Source organism: Bubalus kerabau, chromosome 7 (assembly GCF_029407905.1).
Source record: "Bubalus kerabau isolate K-KA32 ecotype Philippines breed swamp buffalo chromosome 7, PCC_UOA_SB_1v2, whole genome shotgun sequence".
Classification (NCBI taxonomy): Eukaryota; Metazoa; Chordata; class Mammalia; order Artiodactyla; family Bovidae; genus Bubalus; species Bubalus kerabau.
In genome coordinates this window covers 121,728,428-121,743,429 of record NC_073630.1, presented here as the reverse complement: position 1 = coordinate 121,743,429, position 15,002 = coordinate 121,728,428, and the positions used below count along the sequence as shown (strand labels likewise).

The window sequence follows — 15,002 nt, the reverse complement described above, 5'->3', positions numbered from 1 at the left end:
AAGGTGGTCTGGTATTCCCATCTCTTTAAGAATTCTCCAGTTTGTTGTGATCCACACAGCCAAAAGCTTTGGAATAGTCAATAAAACAGAAGTAGATGTTTTTCTGGAACTCTCTCGCTTTTTGAATGATCCAATGGATGTTGGCAATTTGAACTCTGGTTCCTCTGCCTTTTCTAAATCCAACTTGAACATCTGGAAGTTCTTGGTTCATATACTGCTGAAGCCTCACTTGGAGAATTTTGATCATTACTTTGCTAACATTTGAGATGAGTGCAATTGTGTGGTAGTTTGAGCATTCTCTGGCATTGCCTTTCTTTGGGATTGGAATGAAAATGGACCTTTTCCAGTCCTGTGGCCACTGCTGAGTTTTCCAAATTTGCTGGCATATTGAGTGCAGCACTTTCACAGCATCATCTTTCAGGATTTGAAATAGCTCAACTGGAATTTCATCACCTCCACTAGCTTTGTTCATAGTGATACTTCCTAAGGCCCACTTGACTTCAGACTCCAGAATGTCTTGCTCTAGGTGAGTGATCATACCATCATGGTTATCTGGGTCATTAAAATCTTTTTTGTACAGTTCTTATGTGTATTCTTGCCACCTCTTCTTAATATCTTCTGCTTCTGTTAGGTCCATACCATTTCTGTCCTTTATTGTGCCCATCTTTGCATAAAATGTTCCCTTGGTATCTCTAATTTTCCTGAAGAGATCTCTAGTCTTTCCCTTTCTATTGTCTTCCTCTATTTCTTTGCATTGATCACTTAGGAAGGCTTTCTTATGTCCCCTTACTATTCTTTGGAACTCTGCATTCGGATGGGTTTATCTTTCCTTCTCTCCTTTGCCTTTAGCGTTTCTTCTTTTCTCAGCTATTTGTAAGGCGTCCTCAGACAGCCATTTTTCTTTTTTGCATTTCTTTTTCTTGAGAACTTGTTTGTCTTCACTCCCCTCTGCTGCAGCAAGGACCCCAGTAAAGCCTTGCCTGAACTTCTTGTCTGGCCTCTGTTGGTAGGGGAAGGCCAAGCACCCTGGTATCACTCCCACATTCCATTAGCCAAAGCCACAGGTCAGTTGCCTGAGGTCAATTGCAGGGATGGAGCTGATGAAGTTTAATCCTCTTACCAGACCGTCAGCCACTGCTTTATGACCCCCGCTGGCAGTGGTATTTTATCCCAACTCCGTACTTGTTACCTAACTTGCAGTCAGTTTCTTCTGGGCAGACAAATCCTTTGAACCAGAATATTTGGTCACAGGACTTTTCAGTATCCTCTTGGCCCTTGCGTCTGTGGTCATCGCCTGAGTTTTCTGTCTCAATCAGTCTCATATCCCCTCTGAAGTCAGGGCCCATCCTTTTAGCTTGTTCTCTGTTCATGCGGACACTGCCCATGGTGGCCCCACTCTGAGAGTCACACTCAGGCCCCAGAAACCACTGGTCTGTTTCTCTGGGGAGCCCTGGTTCATACAATAACAGTTGAACATCCCCTATAGGTTGAGAAAAGCTGCTCAAAGGGCTGCATCAACACCTGTTGAGGAGGGTGGGCTCCAGGTTCCCTTCACATTCTTGGCTCTTTCCTCCTGCGGCCTTGACCCTGCCCTCACACTTGCCTGTCCCAGGACAGCCAGGTCCGGGCAGCCACTGTACATGCTCAAGAGGAGGGAGTCGTGACTGACCGGCATGGCCCGGCTGCCTCCCTCTCACCAGCAGCAGCCGTCAGTGGCTCCAAGCTGATCCCTGCCAGCCTCTGGCCCTAGGATGAGGCTGTGGCTGGTTTAGGCCAGCTCCATCCACGAATGTCCTTCTCCTCTGTACCTTTTCTTATAAAGACAACACCTAATCCAGTAGAAAAGGAGTACAGCAAGGCTGTATATTGTCACCCTGCTTATTTAACTTATATGCAGAGTACATCATGAGAAATGCTGGGCCGGATGAAGCAAAAGCTGGAATCAAGATTGCCGGGAGAAATATCAATAACCTCAGATATGTAGATGACACCACCCTTATGGCAGAAAATGAAGAGGAATTAAAGAGCCTTCTGATGAACGTGAAAGAGAAGAGAGAAAAAGTTGGCTTAAAGCTCAACATTCAGAAAACTCAGATCATGGCATCTGGTCCCATCACTTTATGGCAAATAGATGAGGAAAGAGTGGCAGACTTTATGTTTTTGGGGGGCTCCAAAATTGCTGCAGATGGTGACTGCAGCCATGAAATTAAAAGTTGCTTGCTCCCTGGAAGAAAAGCTATGACCAACCTATGCTATGCTAAGTCACTTCAGTCGTATCCGACTCTGTGCAATCCCATAGACAGCAGCCCACCAGGCTCCCCCGTCCCTGGGATTCTCCAGGCAAGAACACTGGAGTGGGCTGCCATTTCCTTCTCCAATGCATGAAAGTGAAGTCGCTCAGTCATGTCCGACTCTTAGCGACCCCATGGATTGCAGCCTAATAGGCTCCTCCGTCCATGGGATTTTCCAAGCAAGAGTACTGGAGTGGGGTGCCATTGCCTTCTCCAATGTCCAACCTAGACAGCATATTAAAAAGCAGAGACATTACTTTGCCAACAAAGGTCCATCTAGTCAAGGCTATGGTTTTTCCAGTAGTCAGGAATGGATGTGAGAGGTGGACTATAAAGAAAGCTGAGCACCAAAGAAGGGATGCTTTTGAACTGTGGTGTTGGAGAAGACTCTTGAGAGTCCCTTGGACAGCAAGGAGATCCAACCAGTCCATCCTAAAGGAAATCAGTCCTGAATATTCATTGGAAGGACTGATGTTGAAGCTGAAACTCCAATACTTTGGCCACCTGATGCAAAGAGCTGACTCATTTGAAAAGATCCTGATGCTGGGAAAGATCGAGGGTGGGAGGAGAAGTGGATGACAGATGATGAGATGGTTAGATGGCATCACTGACTCAATGGACATGAGTTTGGGTGAACTCCAGGAGTTGGTGATGGACAGGGAGGCCTGGCGTGCTGCAGTCCATGGGGTCACAAAGAGTCAGACATGACTGAGTGACTGAACTGAACTGAATCCGGTAGACCTCATCTTAACTAGGTTACATCTACAAAGACTGTAGGGGGCTTCGCTGATGACCCAGAGAGTAAAGAATTTTCTGCCAATGCAAGAGACCCAGGTTCAATCCCTAGGTTGGGAAGATCCCCTGGAGGAGGAAATGGCAACCCACTCCAGTATTCTTGCCTGGAGAATTCTATGGACACAGGAGCCTGGCAGGCCACAGTTCATGGGGTCACAAAGAGTCAGACACAACTGAGCAATTACCACTGTGAAGACTATTTCCAAATAGATTCCCTTTCACAGATTCCAGGCTAAAAAAACAAAAGGCAGAAGTTGATCCACCAGGACCTTCTTTACAGTTTTAAAACAGATCAAGCCCCATGGTGCCATGGGGATGCCTGCCCCTACTTCCCTGCCCCCAAAGCTCTCCTATGACCCCCCAACCCACCCCATGGAGGCGGAATGCCACTTGGTTGCAGTCATAGCCACAGGTCCTTTTCTGATTGAGTTAAGCGAAGCTATTAAAATTCTGTAAGCTTGAAGGATTCCATCTCTTCTGCCCTCTGCCCCTGGATCCATGTAGGTAACGGCCTGAGTGAGTGTGGGCTGCTCCCAGCTCTGGCCAGGGAGGCAGGCAGTGTTAGCAAGGCCTCCTGCCAGCACCCGAAGTCACGCCTTCTCTGTAGGGCTGGCAGCAAAGGTGACGCTCCCTCCATCTGAGCCCTCTGCTGTTCCAGGACTGGGGTGGAGAACTGACAGCGTTTCGATCAGTTCAGTTCAGTCACTCAGTCGTGTCCTACTCTGTGACCCCATGGACTGCAGCACGCCAGGCCTCCCCGTCGCTTCTAGAGCTTACTCAAACTCATGTCCATAGAGTTGGTGATGCCATCCAACCATCTCATCCTCTGTTGTCCCTTCTCTTCCTGCCCTCAATCTTTCCCAGCATCAGGGTCTTTTCAAATGAGCCAGTTCTTCACATCAGGTGGTCAAAGTATTGGAATTTCAGCTTCAGTATCAGTCCTTCCAATGAATATTCAAGATTGATTTCCTTTAGGATGAACTGGTTTGATCTACTTGCTGTCCAAGGGACTCTCAAGAGCCTTCTCCAACACCACAGTTCAGAAGCATCAGTTCTTCGGCACTCAGCTTTCTTTATGGTCCAACTCTCACATCCATACATGACTACTGGAAAAACCATAGCTTTGACTTGACAGACCTTTGTTGGCAAAGTAATGTCTCTGCTTTTTAATATGCTGTCCAGGTTGGTTATAGCTCTTCTTCCAAGGAGCAAGCATCTTTTAGGTTCATGGCTGCAATCACCGTCTGCAGCATTTACCTCCCTCAAAACCCAAACAGAAACATTCTAAGTGTCCATGAACAGGAGACTAAGTAAGTAAATCAGGGAAGCTCCACAAAATGGAATTGTGTGCAGCCCCTGCAAAGTGATGGAAGGCCAGAAATGACCCATGCCCTGGGTCTGGGTACAGAATCGCTGCCTTGGACATGTGTGCAGAGAGGAGGCAGTCTGGAGGGAGCGACATCGCCAGCAAGGGCAAAGCTCCTGGCACAGTATGGCTCTAGCGAGTGCAGCTGCGTCTCCACTAGACCCACCAGCCCCTCCAGGGAGGTGGCAGCATGATTCTCGGCGTTGCTGGCTCTCCAAGGATGTCACTTCTTACATGCTCAGTGTCAGTTGGAGAGCTGCCTCCTGTTCGGTGCTGACCCATGGGATCATTGCCTCAGACCCCGCTGTGGCCCCGCGGTTGTGCCCCAGGCCCTGCCTCCCGTCCACCTCAGCCCCCCAACCACCCGCCTGGTGCTGGGGGCAGGCACAGTCCCCCTTGGCTGCTTCCCCTGCCACTTCTGCCACCCTGGTGGGCAGGAGGCCACCCAGGTTTCTGAGTGGCCGCCCCTGCAGGCTGGGACATGCCTGCGGGCTGGGGCGCCCATGCCCCGTGGGGCAATCCGTAGCCAGTGGGGAGGGGAGGTTGGAGGGGAGGCCCCAACTGCGTCTCCGTTCCTCTCCTCCCTCCTTCCTCAGCTGTGCCGGGGCCCGGGGCCAAGTGGTCGCACCTGCTGCCTGGCTAGCTGCGTCTCTGGCTCCTGGTGAATGAGGGTGTGCTCTCTGCCCAGCATGCTGACCCAGGACTGCGACTCTCCTGTGAGGTGTTTGCCCCGGGCTCTCCTCAGCGAATCAGCCACACAGGACAGGACCAGGTGCCCCAGATCTTGGTGGCCTAAACAGCTTCCATGTCTCATGGTCTGTGGGTCAAGTCATTTGGGCTGGGCTGAGCTGGGCACTTCTGCCAGTCTTGCCCATGGTCACATTGCAGCCATGGTCAGCTGGCAGGTGACTGAGGCTGGAAGGCCAGCCCCTGGCCCACCCGGGAGACTCAGCCACTCCATGGGCACCACCACTGCCCCTGCGGGTGGGCTCACAAAGGACCGCAGTCATCCTTAGTCTCCCTGGGGGCTCTGCAGACCCTGCAGGGCGGGGCCCGGGGTGTCCCGATCATCTTCGGAGGAAGCAATCCTGCCTCCTGCTGCTGTGCCTGCCCTCTGCGTACCACACAGCTCATGCTACTGCCCTCCAGCCACACCCCTGGAAGGGTGTAGGTCCCCACTCCATGCTGCAGGCTCCAGGGCATCAAGACCCAAGTCTACGCTACTCTGAAGATTATGGCAGCAGAGAGGGAAGAGGTTTCAGCTTCTGACACCACGGCCCAGACCAGCACAGACTCAGAGGGGCTCCCTCACCCCACCCACTCTTCCAGCTCCGCACCCGCTCCCTCCAGGCCCCCGAGGGTGACCTCTGTTCCCTCCATGTCCCCACCTCCCCTGCCCTGTGCACCACAGCTGAGCCACATACCTCCTGGTTCCATTTCCAAGAGGCTTGCTGGCCAGAGTCTGCCCTGGTGTCGGGCAGTGGGTGGGGGCAGGGGTGCATGTCCACCCCAGCCTGGGTCTGAGCCCCTGAAGCTCCCCTCTGCCCCCCACATTACCACTTCCCCCTCATCCCTCCAGTGACACATCCTGTGGAAGGACAAGGTCCTAATGGACGTGTCCATTTTCTGCACCACAGAGTAAATGATATTTCGGAACGCGAACTCCGATTTCCTCACCCTTTCCAGCCTCTTGCCTGGTTCATTTTAATTTCAGGGCACTTGCTCCTTATGAAACTGCATCCTCTCCACAGTTCGGGACAAGGACCTAGAATTCTCTCCATGCGATAGCTATCCAGACACGCCTTGTCAACAGCTCCCCGGGCGGACTTGCTGATAAAATCCCACACTGTGATGAGGTAAAATTAGCAGGAACCTGGTGAAGTGGCAATCCCACATCTCCTCAAACACTTTCCAAGTTCACCTGGAGAAGTTACCTGCTGTGCCTGATGGACCCTTGAACACCAAAAAAATTGAAGATCATGGCATCAAGTCCCGTCACTTCATGGAAAATAGATGGGGAAAAAAGGGAAACAGTGAGGGACTTTATTTTCTTGGGGTCCAAAATCACTGCAGATGGTGGCTGCAGCCATGAAATTAAAAGACATTTGCTCCTTGGAAGAAAAACCATGACCAACCCAAACAGCATATTAAAAAACAGACATCACTTTGCTGACAAAGGTCCATCTAGTCAAAGCTATGGTTTTTCCAGTGGTCACGTATGGATGTGAGAGGTGGACCGTAAAGGAGGCTGAGCACCAAAGAACTGATGCTTTTGAACTGTGGTGTTGGAGAAGATTCTTGAGAGTCCCTTAGACAACAAGAAGATCCAACCAGTCCATCCTAAAGGAAATCAGTCCTGAGTATTCATTGGAAGGACTGATGCTGAAGCTGAAGCTCCAATACTTTGGCCACCTGATGTGAAGAGCCAACTCACTGGAAAAGACCCTGATGCTGGGAAAGATTGAGGGCAGGAGGAGAAGGGCAGGACAGAAGATGAGATGGTTGGATGGCATCATTGACTCAATGGACATGAGTTTGAGCAAGCTCCAGGAGATGGTGAAGGATAGGGAAGCCTGGCGTGCTGCAGTCCATGGGGTCACAGAGTCGGACACGACTGAGCGACTGAACAGCAACATGTGTGCACTGCACAGGCGCATCTCAAAGGTGACGCTCACAGGTGCACCCCACAGGAGCCTCTCAGACACCCCTCTCTGCACACCTTAAAGGCACCCCTAAATGGAACATATAATTGCATCGAGTCCACCCCTGGGACTGCTCAAGAGCCTGGGACCCACTAGTGGGCACGTTGAGAAGTGACTGGGGAGGAGCCCCCCTGCAGGTGAGGTGGCCAGGCGTTTAAACCATGTGCCCAGGGCTCCTCAGGGCACTAACACCTCAGTTCCCATACCTATGAGCACTTCAGGGGGCAGCAAAACCCACCAGCAAGTCACTGTGGGCCCCCTTCACGCCCACCCACGGCCACCAGGGGTCTCACATGGGTGCTCTGCCCCAAGCCCAGGGCCAGGCCCTCTGCCCCCACACAGGGGAGAATCACTCCTCCTTCCCTCAGCCCTGCAGAGGCAGAGAGAGGAAAAGCAGAAACAGGGAAGGTGGCCCCCGGCGGGGTGAGCACAGGGCCTGGGAAACGCACACCCAGAAATCCGGCTCTTCTGGGGCGTTTGGCCGGATGGCCACCTCGTCACGGGCACGGCCCTCACATGCAGCACGGGCTGGACTCCGGCTCATGGTGGGAGGGGGCCCTGGAAGCTTCCCAGGGCTGGATTTAGAGCGAGGTGACCCTCAGCCTGGGCCCCAGTCCAAGCTCTGCAGCTCTGGCCCACGGCACCTGTGCCCCCGCCCCACCTCTCGCTGCCCCCGGCTGTGGCCATGCTCCCTAATCTGGGAAAGCGGGGCCCTCAGTGCAGCCCTGAAAGGCCTCTGCTGCGTGAAGAAGCGGAGGCGGGACAGAGCGGCTCCAGGCCAGCGCCCTAAGCTCGGCCAGCTGGGCCTTTGTGGCTGATGCAGCTGCCGGGCACCCGCCCAGGGCCCACACGGAAGGCCCCCCGAACGGAGACCGGTGCTGAGCAAGCTTGTGCAACCGCGGAGGTGCTAGTGCCACACTCCCACACGCATGTGCACAGATGGACGCCCACACATGCATGTCACGTCCACACATTTCCACCAGCTCAGTCACACAGCCCTGCCTCCTAGTTACGAGCGTGATGACGACATAGACACGGTAGCATAAGAAAGACAAAGAGACGAGGCCCTTCTCCTCCCGGCCCTCCATGACTTGGTCTCCAGCTAAACCTCTCCTCTTCCGCCTCTGGCCAGGGTGCTCAGCACCCCTCTGGCTGCTGCAGAAGGTGAGCCCAGAACACCAGCCCCCCGACCTCGCTGAGTGATGTGCACGCTGGTGGGCAGAGCTCCCACCCTTAACCGCGCTGTGGTCCCCGAGCACACATGCACACTCACATGCATGCATCCTCACGCACACCCAGCGTATGCACTCACATGCATGTACACACATCTGCACACGGTTTCTTGTGTGAAGGGAAGTGAAGGGAACTCCTGCAACTGGAGAGTCAGGCAGACCTGGGGTGAGTCCTCCAGCTGTAACCCAAGCTTTTTCATCTCATCTCAGCTCAAAGGGAGGTTGGGATCAGACCTTGAGGAGGGAGGGTGGCACAGTGCTCAGCCGGAGGCCCCCGCTGCTGTCTGGGCCCACGGGTCCCTGTGTGAGGCTGACGCTCAGGTGTGATCTTGTCCGTAACACCGGGTACTGCTGGCAGAGCCACCCTGGGCTCTGTGTGAGCAGAGGGCCTGGCAGCCTGAGTAAGGGTCCCAACAAGTAGGGGCTGGGCCGAGAAGAGAGGAGTGTGGTGGGCGCTCGTGGAGACCACTCCTAACTAGAGATGCAGGCTCTTGACAGAGAATAGCCCCCTCCTCGATGCAAAGCGAAGGGGAGGCGGTGCAGAGCCCCTCCTGGGGCCCTGCCTCCACCCTTCCTCCCCTCTCCCCACTTCCCTCCTCAAGGTGGGCAGCGCAGTCAGGGGTCCACCCCCACCCCCCGAGCAGAGCTCTGCCCCGCCGCCCAGCACACCTGAGCCGGGTCTGGGGGCCCAGGAGACCTGGGGCTGCTGCTGGACCATCCCCGATCCTTGGGTGGCCCCTCATGGCATTTGCGCCATCACCTCTCCCTGGGCGGGGGTGGGAGGGCCTGCCCCCATGCCAGGACCTCTGCCACAGGCAGAAGGCCCTGAGCTATTACCCCGCAGCCCCCAGCCCAGGGGGTCTGATGTTCCCAGGAAGCAGGCGGCCCGGGCCCCACAGGGAGGGAGGGCAGGCGTGGGCGGGTCAGCTGGCGTGGTAATCATCACTAAGACAGGCTTTGCTGATGACAGGGTTTGCTGGAGGGCCCTGTGCGCAGGGGCGGGTGCTGCTCTCGGACGGGCGGCCGGACACCATGAGCCTCAGCGAGGGGCAGGTGCACAGGTTCCTGGACCAGAACCCCGGCTTCGCGGACCAGTACTTTGGGAGGAAGCTGAGCCCGGAGGATGTGGCCAGTGCCTGCGAGGACGGGTGCCCCGAGGGCTGCACCAGCTTCCGAGAGCTGTGCCAGGTGGAGGAGAGCGCGGCCCTGTTCGAGCTGGTGCAGGACATGCAGGAGAATGTGAACATGGAGCGCGTGGTTTTCAAGATCCTGCGGCGCCTCTGCTCCATCCTGCATGCCGACCGCTGCAGCCTCTTTATGTACCGCCAGCGCAACGGTGTGGCCGAGCTCGCCACCCGCCTCTTCAGCGTGCAGCCCGACAGTGTCCTGGAGGACTGCCTGGTGCCTCCTGACTCCGAGATCGTCTTCCCACTGGACATCGGGGTTGTGGGCCACGTGGCGCAGACCAAGAAGATGGTGAACGTCCAGGACGTGATGGAGGTGGGGTCTGCAGGCCCCAGGGGTGCTCAGGTTTTAGGGGGTAGTGAGCGGAGCGGGGGCAGCGAGCGGAGCAGAGCCAGCTCAGAGCTTGCCGGGGGAGGCCTGAGGTGGCAGGGAGGACTCCTGCTGCACCTTGAGGCACGACTCCTGGGGCAGGGTTAGGGCAGGAAGAGCTCTGGGCAGAGACCAGTGCGGAGGCCCAGAAAGGCGGGGCCGCTGGACCCCAGAGCCCTGAGCTCACAGCCTCGTCAGAGACCGCACCGCCTGCCGGGCTGGGCAAGCTTGGAGGTTCAGAAGTTGGTCCAGGTTCCCTGCTGGCCTAGTGGTTAGAACTCTGCGCTTTCTCTGCCGTGGCCTGAGATTCAGTCCCTGGTAGGGGAGGAGATCCAAAAGTGTCCTGGCCAGAAAAAAAAAAAAACAAAAAATAAAGAAGCTGGCCCAGGGCACCCAGGGGCCGAGGGGCGGGACTGGGGTCAACACCTGCGGGGCATGTGGGTAGGGGCCCACGATGGGCACAGGCAGAGCTGGCCGCCTCTTCCGTCCTCCCCACCCCTCGGGAGAGTCACAGGCCTCGCCTGGGAGCGGCTCCGCCCCCTCCCTGCTGCAACGGGTCCAGAGGGAGGCACCCACAGGGGCAGGCCGCTGCCACACCAGCCGCAAGCCCTTGTCCCTCGAGACAAAAACAGACTTTTGGACAGACCCCCAGGCCTCTGACTCCGGACTGCAATCCTCTTAAACTTATCTCTTCAAACAAGCCTCTGTCCAGCGACCTGAATATGCTAATCTCTGGGATTAGCTTCATCTTCACTTCGTTTTTAGGAAATGGGTCACCCAAGAATCGGAGGGTCCAGAGCGTAAATAACCAGGAAAACATCCTGCAGAAGTTGGGGGGCTGCACCGAGAGCCCCCCCTGCCCCTCCCTCCCCCTCCCCCCACTTCATCCCACCCCTCCCTTCTGTGAGCCTCCACCCCCCACCCCCCAACCCAAACCTGTGCTGTTGGTTCTGAGGTTCTGGTCCAAGAGGCTGGAGGGGGTGCCGCCAGGTGGCCGCTGAGAACCGAGGGCTCGTGGGGAGACAGTGGGCAGAGGTCAAACGCAGAGGAGAGTGGTGGTGCCTGGCAATGCCAGGGTCTCTGAACCCGCGTCACTGAGGCATCTAGACTGTCGTGGGGAGCAGTTGCTGTGTGCAGGTGGGCCAGGAGGCAGGCGGGCCCAGGCCTGGGCAGTAGGCACAGAGTTGGGGGCACTTTAAAGAAGTCAAAGGGCTTGGCTGGGTCTGAGGGACAGGGAGACAAGGCCCAGGTTCCCTCTCTGGGGTGGTGTGTGGATGCCAATCCTTGGAAAGGGTACAGGCGGGGAGGTGTTTCTGGGCATGAGGTCCAGTTTGCAAGGGGCAACTGGACCAGGACAAAGCTCAGATGAGCTGTTTTCTTCAACTGGCCCCTGACCAGGGAGAGGCCCTGAAGAGCAACTCCGAAACCAGGGGAACCTGCCCTGGGGGCCAGACATGGACAGAGGTCTCATCGTGGGGGCAAGAAACCCCGTGGAGCAGATGCCTGCTGGAGCAGGGGCCCAGTAGGTCCGCGGGGCTGGCAGACAAGTTCTGAGCATGGAAGCAGGCTCAGGGCGGCTGAGGGCAGGAGGAGACTGCAGCCTGGACCAGGAGGAGCTTGGGGACACGTGGACTAGACAGACTCCAGAGGCATCTGGAAGGCCAGTTAGCCAGACGGCAGCAGAGTGGAGGTGCTGGGCCTGCTTGTAGCCAAGCTCTGCAGTCTGAGGTTCGAGAGCTGGGGGTCGCTGGCTCTGAGATGGGGTGATAAGGACTGAGCCAAGCTGGAACCTCCAGCACAGGCCATGGGCTGTGTCTGCGTATGCTTCCCAGGCTCCTGATACCCAGGGCGTGGCCCCCTGGGTCTTAGCACTGGCCTGGGCAGCTTAGCCGTGACCCCCAGGGACAAGGGGGACCAGGACTCCGGGTCCACAGAGCGATGGCCTCTGCCTTCTCTCCTCTCGTCTCGTAGTGCCCCCACTTCAGCTCCTTCGCGGATGAGCTGACCGACTATGTGACGAGGAACATCCTGGCCACACCCATCATGAACGGCAAAGATGTCGTGGCTGTGATCATGGCTGTGAACAAGCTGGATGGCCCATGTTTCACAAGTGAAGATGAAGACGTGAGTGTCTGGGGACCCTGCAGGCGCGCACGCCTGTGCCTGGGGGCGGTGTCTACGTGGCCCTCCTCGCGTGGCCCGGGGGCTCACCTGCTGCACGTCGGCCCACAGGCGCGGTCGCTGCAGCGTGTGCGGCCCGCCCAGCCGCCGGGCGTCTCCTCTGCGAGCGCAGGCCTGGGCGCCTGGGAGCCGGGCTTCACTGCTGCTGCCACAACCTCTGTTTCAGGTCTTCCTGAAATACCTGAACTTCGGGACATTAAACCTGAAGATCTACCACTTGAGCTACCTGCACAACTGCGAGACTCGCCGTGGCCAGGTACCCTCACGCGCCGCTGGCCGGGGCGCCCCAGCCGGCTCCCCGCCCGCCCTCCAGGGTGACTGCACGTGCCCAGGCGTCTCTCAGGACAGAGGCACGAGGTGCCGTGGGCACGTGGGTACCTTGAGGGAGAGGGCCCAGGGATTTGTGCTTGTGGGTCAGAGCTGTGAGTATGCGGAGCTGAGGGCACGGAAGCCAGGGCCCTGTGGAGGCCGGGGGCCTTGCCTTCGGGCCCAGGGCTGTGACCACCTGCAAGCCTGGTGTCACCACTGCGCCTCAGAAGCCGCCTCCAGCCTTCTCTAGAGGGAGCAGGGGCGGATCCTGAAGGTACAGCAGGGTCAGAGTCCCGGCACTCTTTAGCCAAGCCTGTAGGTGGACTCTGCCCCGGCCACACAGGAGAGAAATTGCCTCCAGGACTGGAGTCTGCTTTGTCCCTGAGCGAGGAGGCCTCGGGGCCTCAGCGGGGTCCGGCCCACCTTCCTCTGTGCAGAGGGGGAGGTGGAGGGACGCTCGGGGGAGGGAGGGGGTGAGAGGGGGCCCGGCGGGGCTGGAGGCCAGCAGCGCTGGACTGCAGTGTGGGGCTGAGAGCAAGGCCAGGCGTGGGGCCGGCAGAGCCCACCGAGAGCTGCAAAGTGCTGTTAGAAGAGCCGCTGGGTGGACGTGGGCTCCACGCTGTGGGGACGGGGCTGCGCCAGAGATTGATGCCTACTTCCTTCTTTCTGTTATCATTTGTCCATTAGTCTGGACACAGGGGTATTCTTTATGCTTTAGTGTAACCCAGCATGACTAGACTGATTATGTTGTTCAGCTCCTTTTCCCAGTGGCTCCTGTGCCCTCTGCCATGCCCACCGACCCCATCACTCTGTGTGGCTTTTGTTCAGCTGGTGGGCGGCTGGGTGGGTTTTTCGTTTCGGGCTTCTGTGCATCCTTGGTGCTTGCCACGTAACTTCCTTACTCTCGCGCATCCTTACTCTCTACAAAATGCTCCTGTCTCCTTTGCATTTTTCTGCCCAGTCCTGGAATTACCCTTTCCTCAAGGGGACTGGCTCCTTTTGTTGGAGATAGTCTTAGAAACAAAGTCCAGAGCACCAGGTGTGACCTTGGCGTGGCTTCCAGGCCCTCCGTCGGCGGAGCACAGAGGCCTGGGCACGTGCGCACAGCTGAGCCGGTTTCTGCCGGTTAGCCACCTGCGTCTACACTGTGAGGCCCGCGCTCCTGCTGATGTCTCCCGCCGCCCCTCGCGAGTCATTCAGGCCCCTCCCCCGGCTCCCAGCTCTGCTCTGGGTTTGGGCTGTCCAGGCTCGGTGCGCGTGTGCGGCAGGGTCACAGCTGGAACCTGGGACCCACAGGAGGCAAGTGCATCACCAGAGCCCAGAGCGTGTACACTCTGGCTTTGCTCTTGCAGACGCCATCATTTCCAAAATGCTGAGGGCGGCGCCTCTCCCTGCCCCTTCCGTGAGGAGGTCTCTTGCATTCCCTTGTCACAGTCTGCATTCTTTCCTGGAATCCTCCAATCTACTAAATGATTTTTTATTTGCAAACATTACAGTTCATTCTTTGTGCTGTAGCTTTTTATAGATCTCGACAAGTGCATCATGGCATGTATCTACCCTTACAGTGTCATAAAGAATCATTTCACCACCCTAAAAACCCCCACCTCCACCAAAGCCCTGACAACTGATATTTTCACTGTCTCCTTAGTTTTGCCTTTTGCTGACTGTCATACAGTATGGAGGGTGTCAGGACTGGCTGCTTTCACTTGGTAATATGCACTTAGGGTTCCTGCATGTCTTTTCATGGCTTGGTAGCCCAGTTCTTTTCATTGTTGAATAATATACCAAAGACTGGATGCACCACAATTTATTTATCGATTCACCCATGGAAGGACATCTTGATTGCTTCCAGTTTGGGGCAATCATGAATAAAACTGCTATAAACATTTGTAGACAGGTTTTTGTGTGGGCATGAATTTTCAATTCGATTGAGTAAATACCAAAGAGTGTGATTGCTGGATAATATGGTATATAATTGTGTTTGACTTTGTGAGAAACTGTCCCAAAGTGGTTGTCCTGCTTTACATCCCCACCAACAATGAACGAAAGTCCCTGTGGCTCTGTCTGCATCTCTTCCAGTGTTTCAGATTTTGCTCATTCTTAATGTTGCTTTAATTCACAGCTCTAATGACAAGTGACTTTGGACATCTTTTCATATACTTATTTGTCAACTGTATTTCCTACTCTTTGGTGAGGTGTCTGTTCAGATCTTTTGCCCGTTTGAAATCAGATTGGTTTTTTCTTATTGTTTAGTTTCAAGAGTTTTTTGTAACATTGGGTTTTAAGTCCTTTATCAGATATGTATTTTGCAAATATTTTCTCCAGTGGTATAGCTTGTCTTTTCATTCTCTTACCAGTACATTTGGAAAAAAAGTTTTATATTCTCTTTTTTTAAATTGAAGTATAGTTGATTTACAATGTTATGTTAATTTCTGCTATATAACCAAGTTATTCAGTTATATATATGTATACATTGTTTTTCAAATACTCTTTCACATTATAGTTTACCATAGGGTATTGACTCGGAGAAGGCAATGGCACCCCACTCCAGTAAAATCCCATGGATGGAGGA

The 15,002-nt window shown here is 55.3% G+C and overlaps 1 protein-coding gene across 1 annotated transcript in view; it reads left to right on the top strand.

The window, feature by feature from the left end:
• The first annotated feature begins 9,418 nt into the window (after positions 1-9,418).
• PDE6B (phosphodiesterase 6B) overlaps positions 9,419-15,002 on the top strand; it is a 32,215-nt gene continuing 26,631 nt past the window's right edge. The window contains exons 1-3 of the mRNA XM_055587548.1: positions 9,419-9,886; positions 11,912-12,064; positions 12,288-12,377. Of these exons, the coding sequence (XP_055443523.1) occupies positions 9,419-9,886; positions 11,912-12,064; positions 12,288-12,377 (711 nt within the window). The remainder of the gene's footprint in view (positions 9,887-11,911; positions 12,065-12,287; positions 12,378-15,002) is intronic.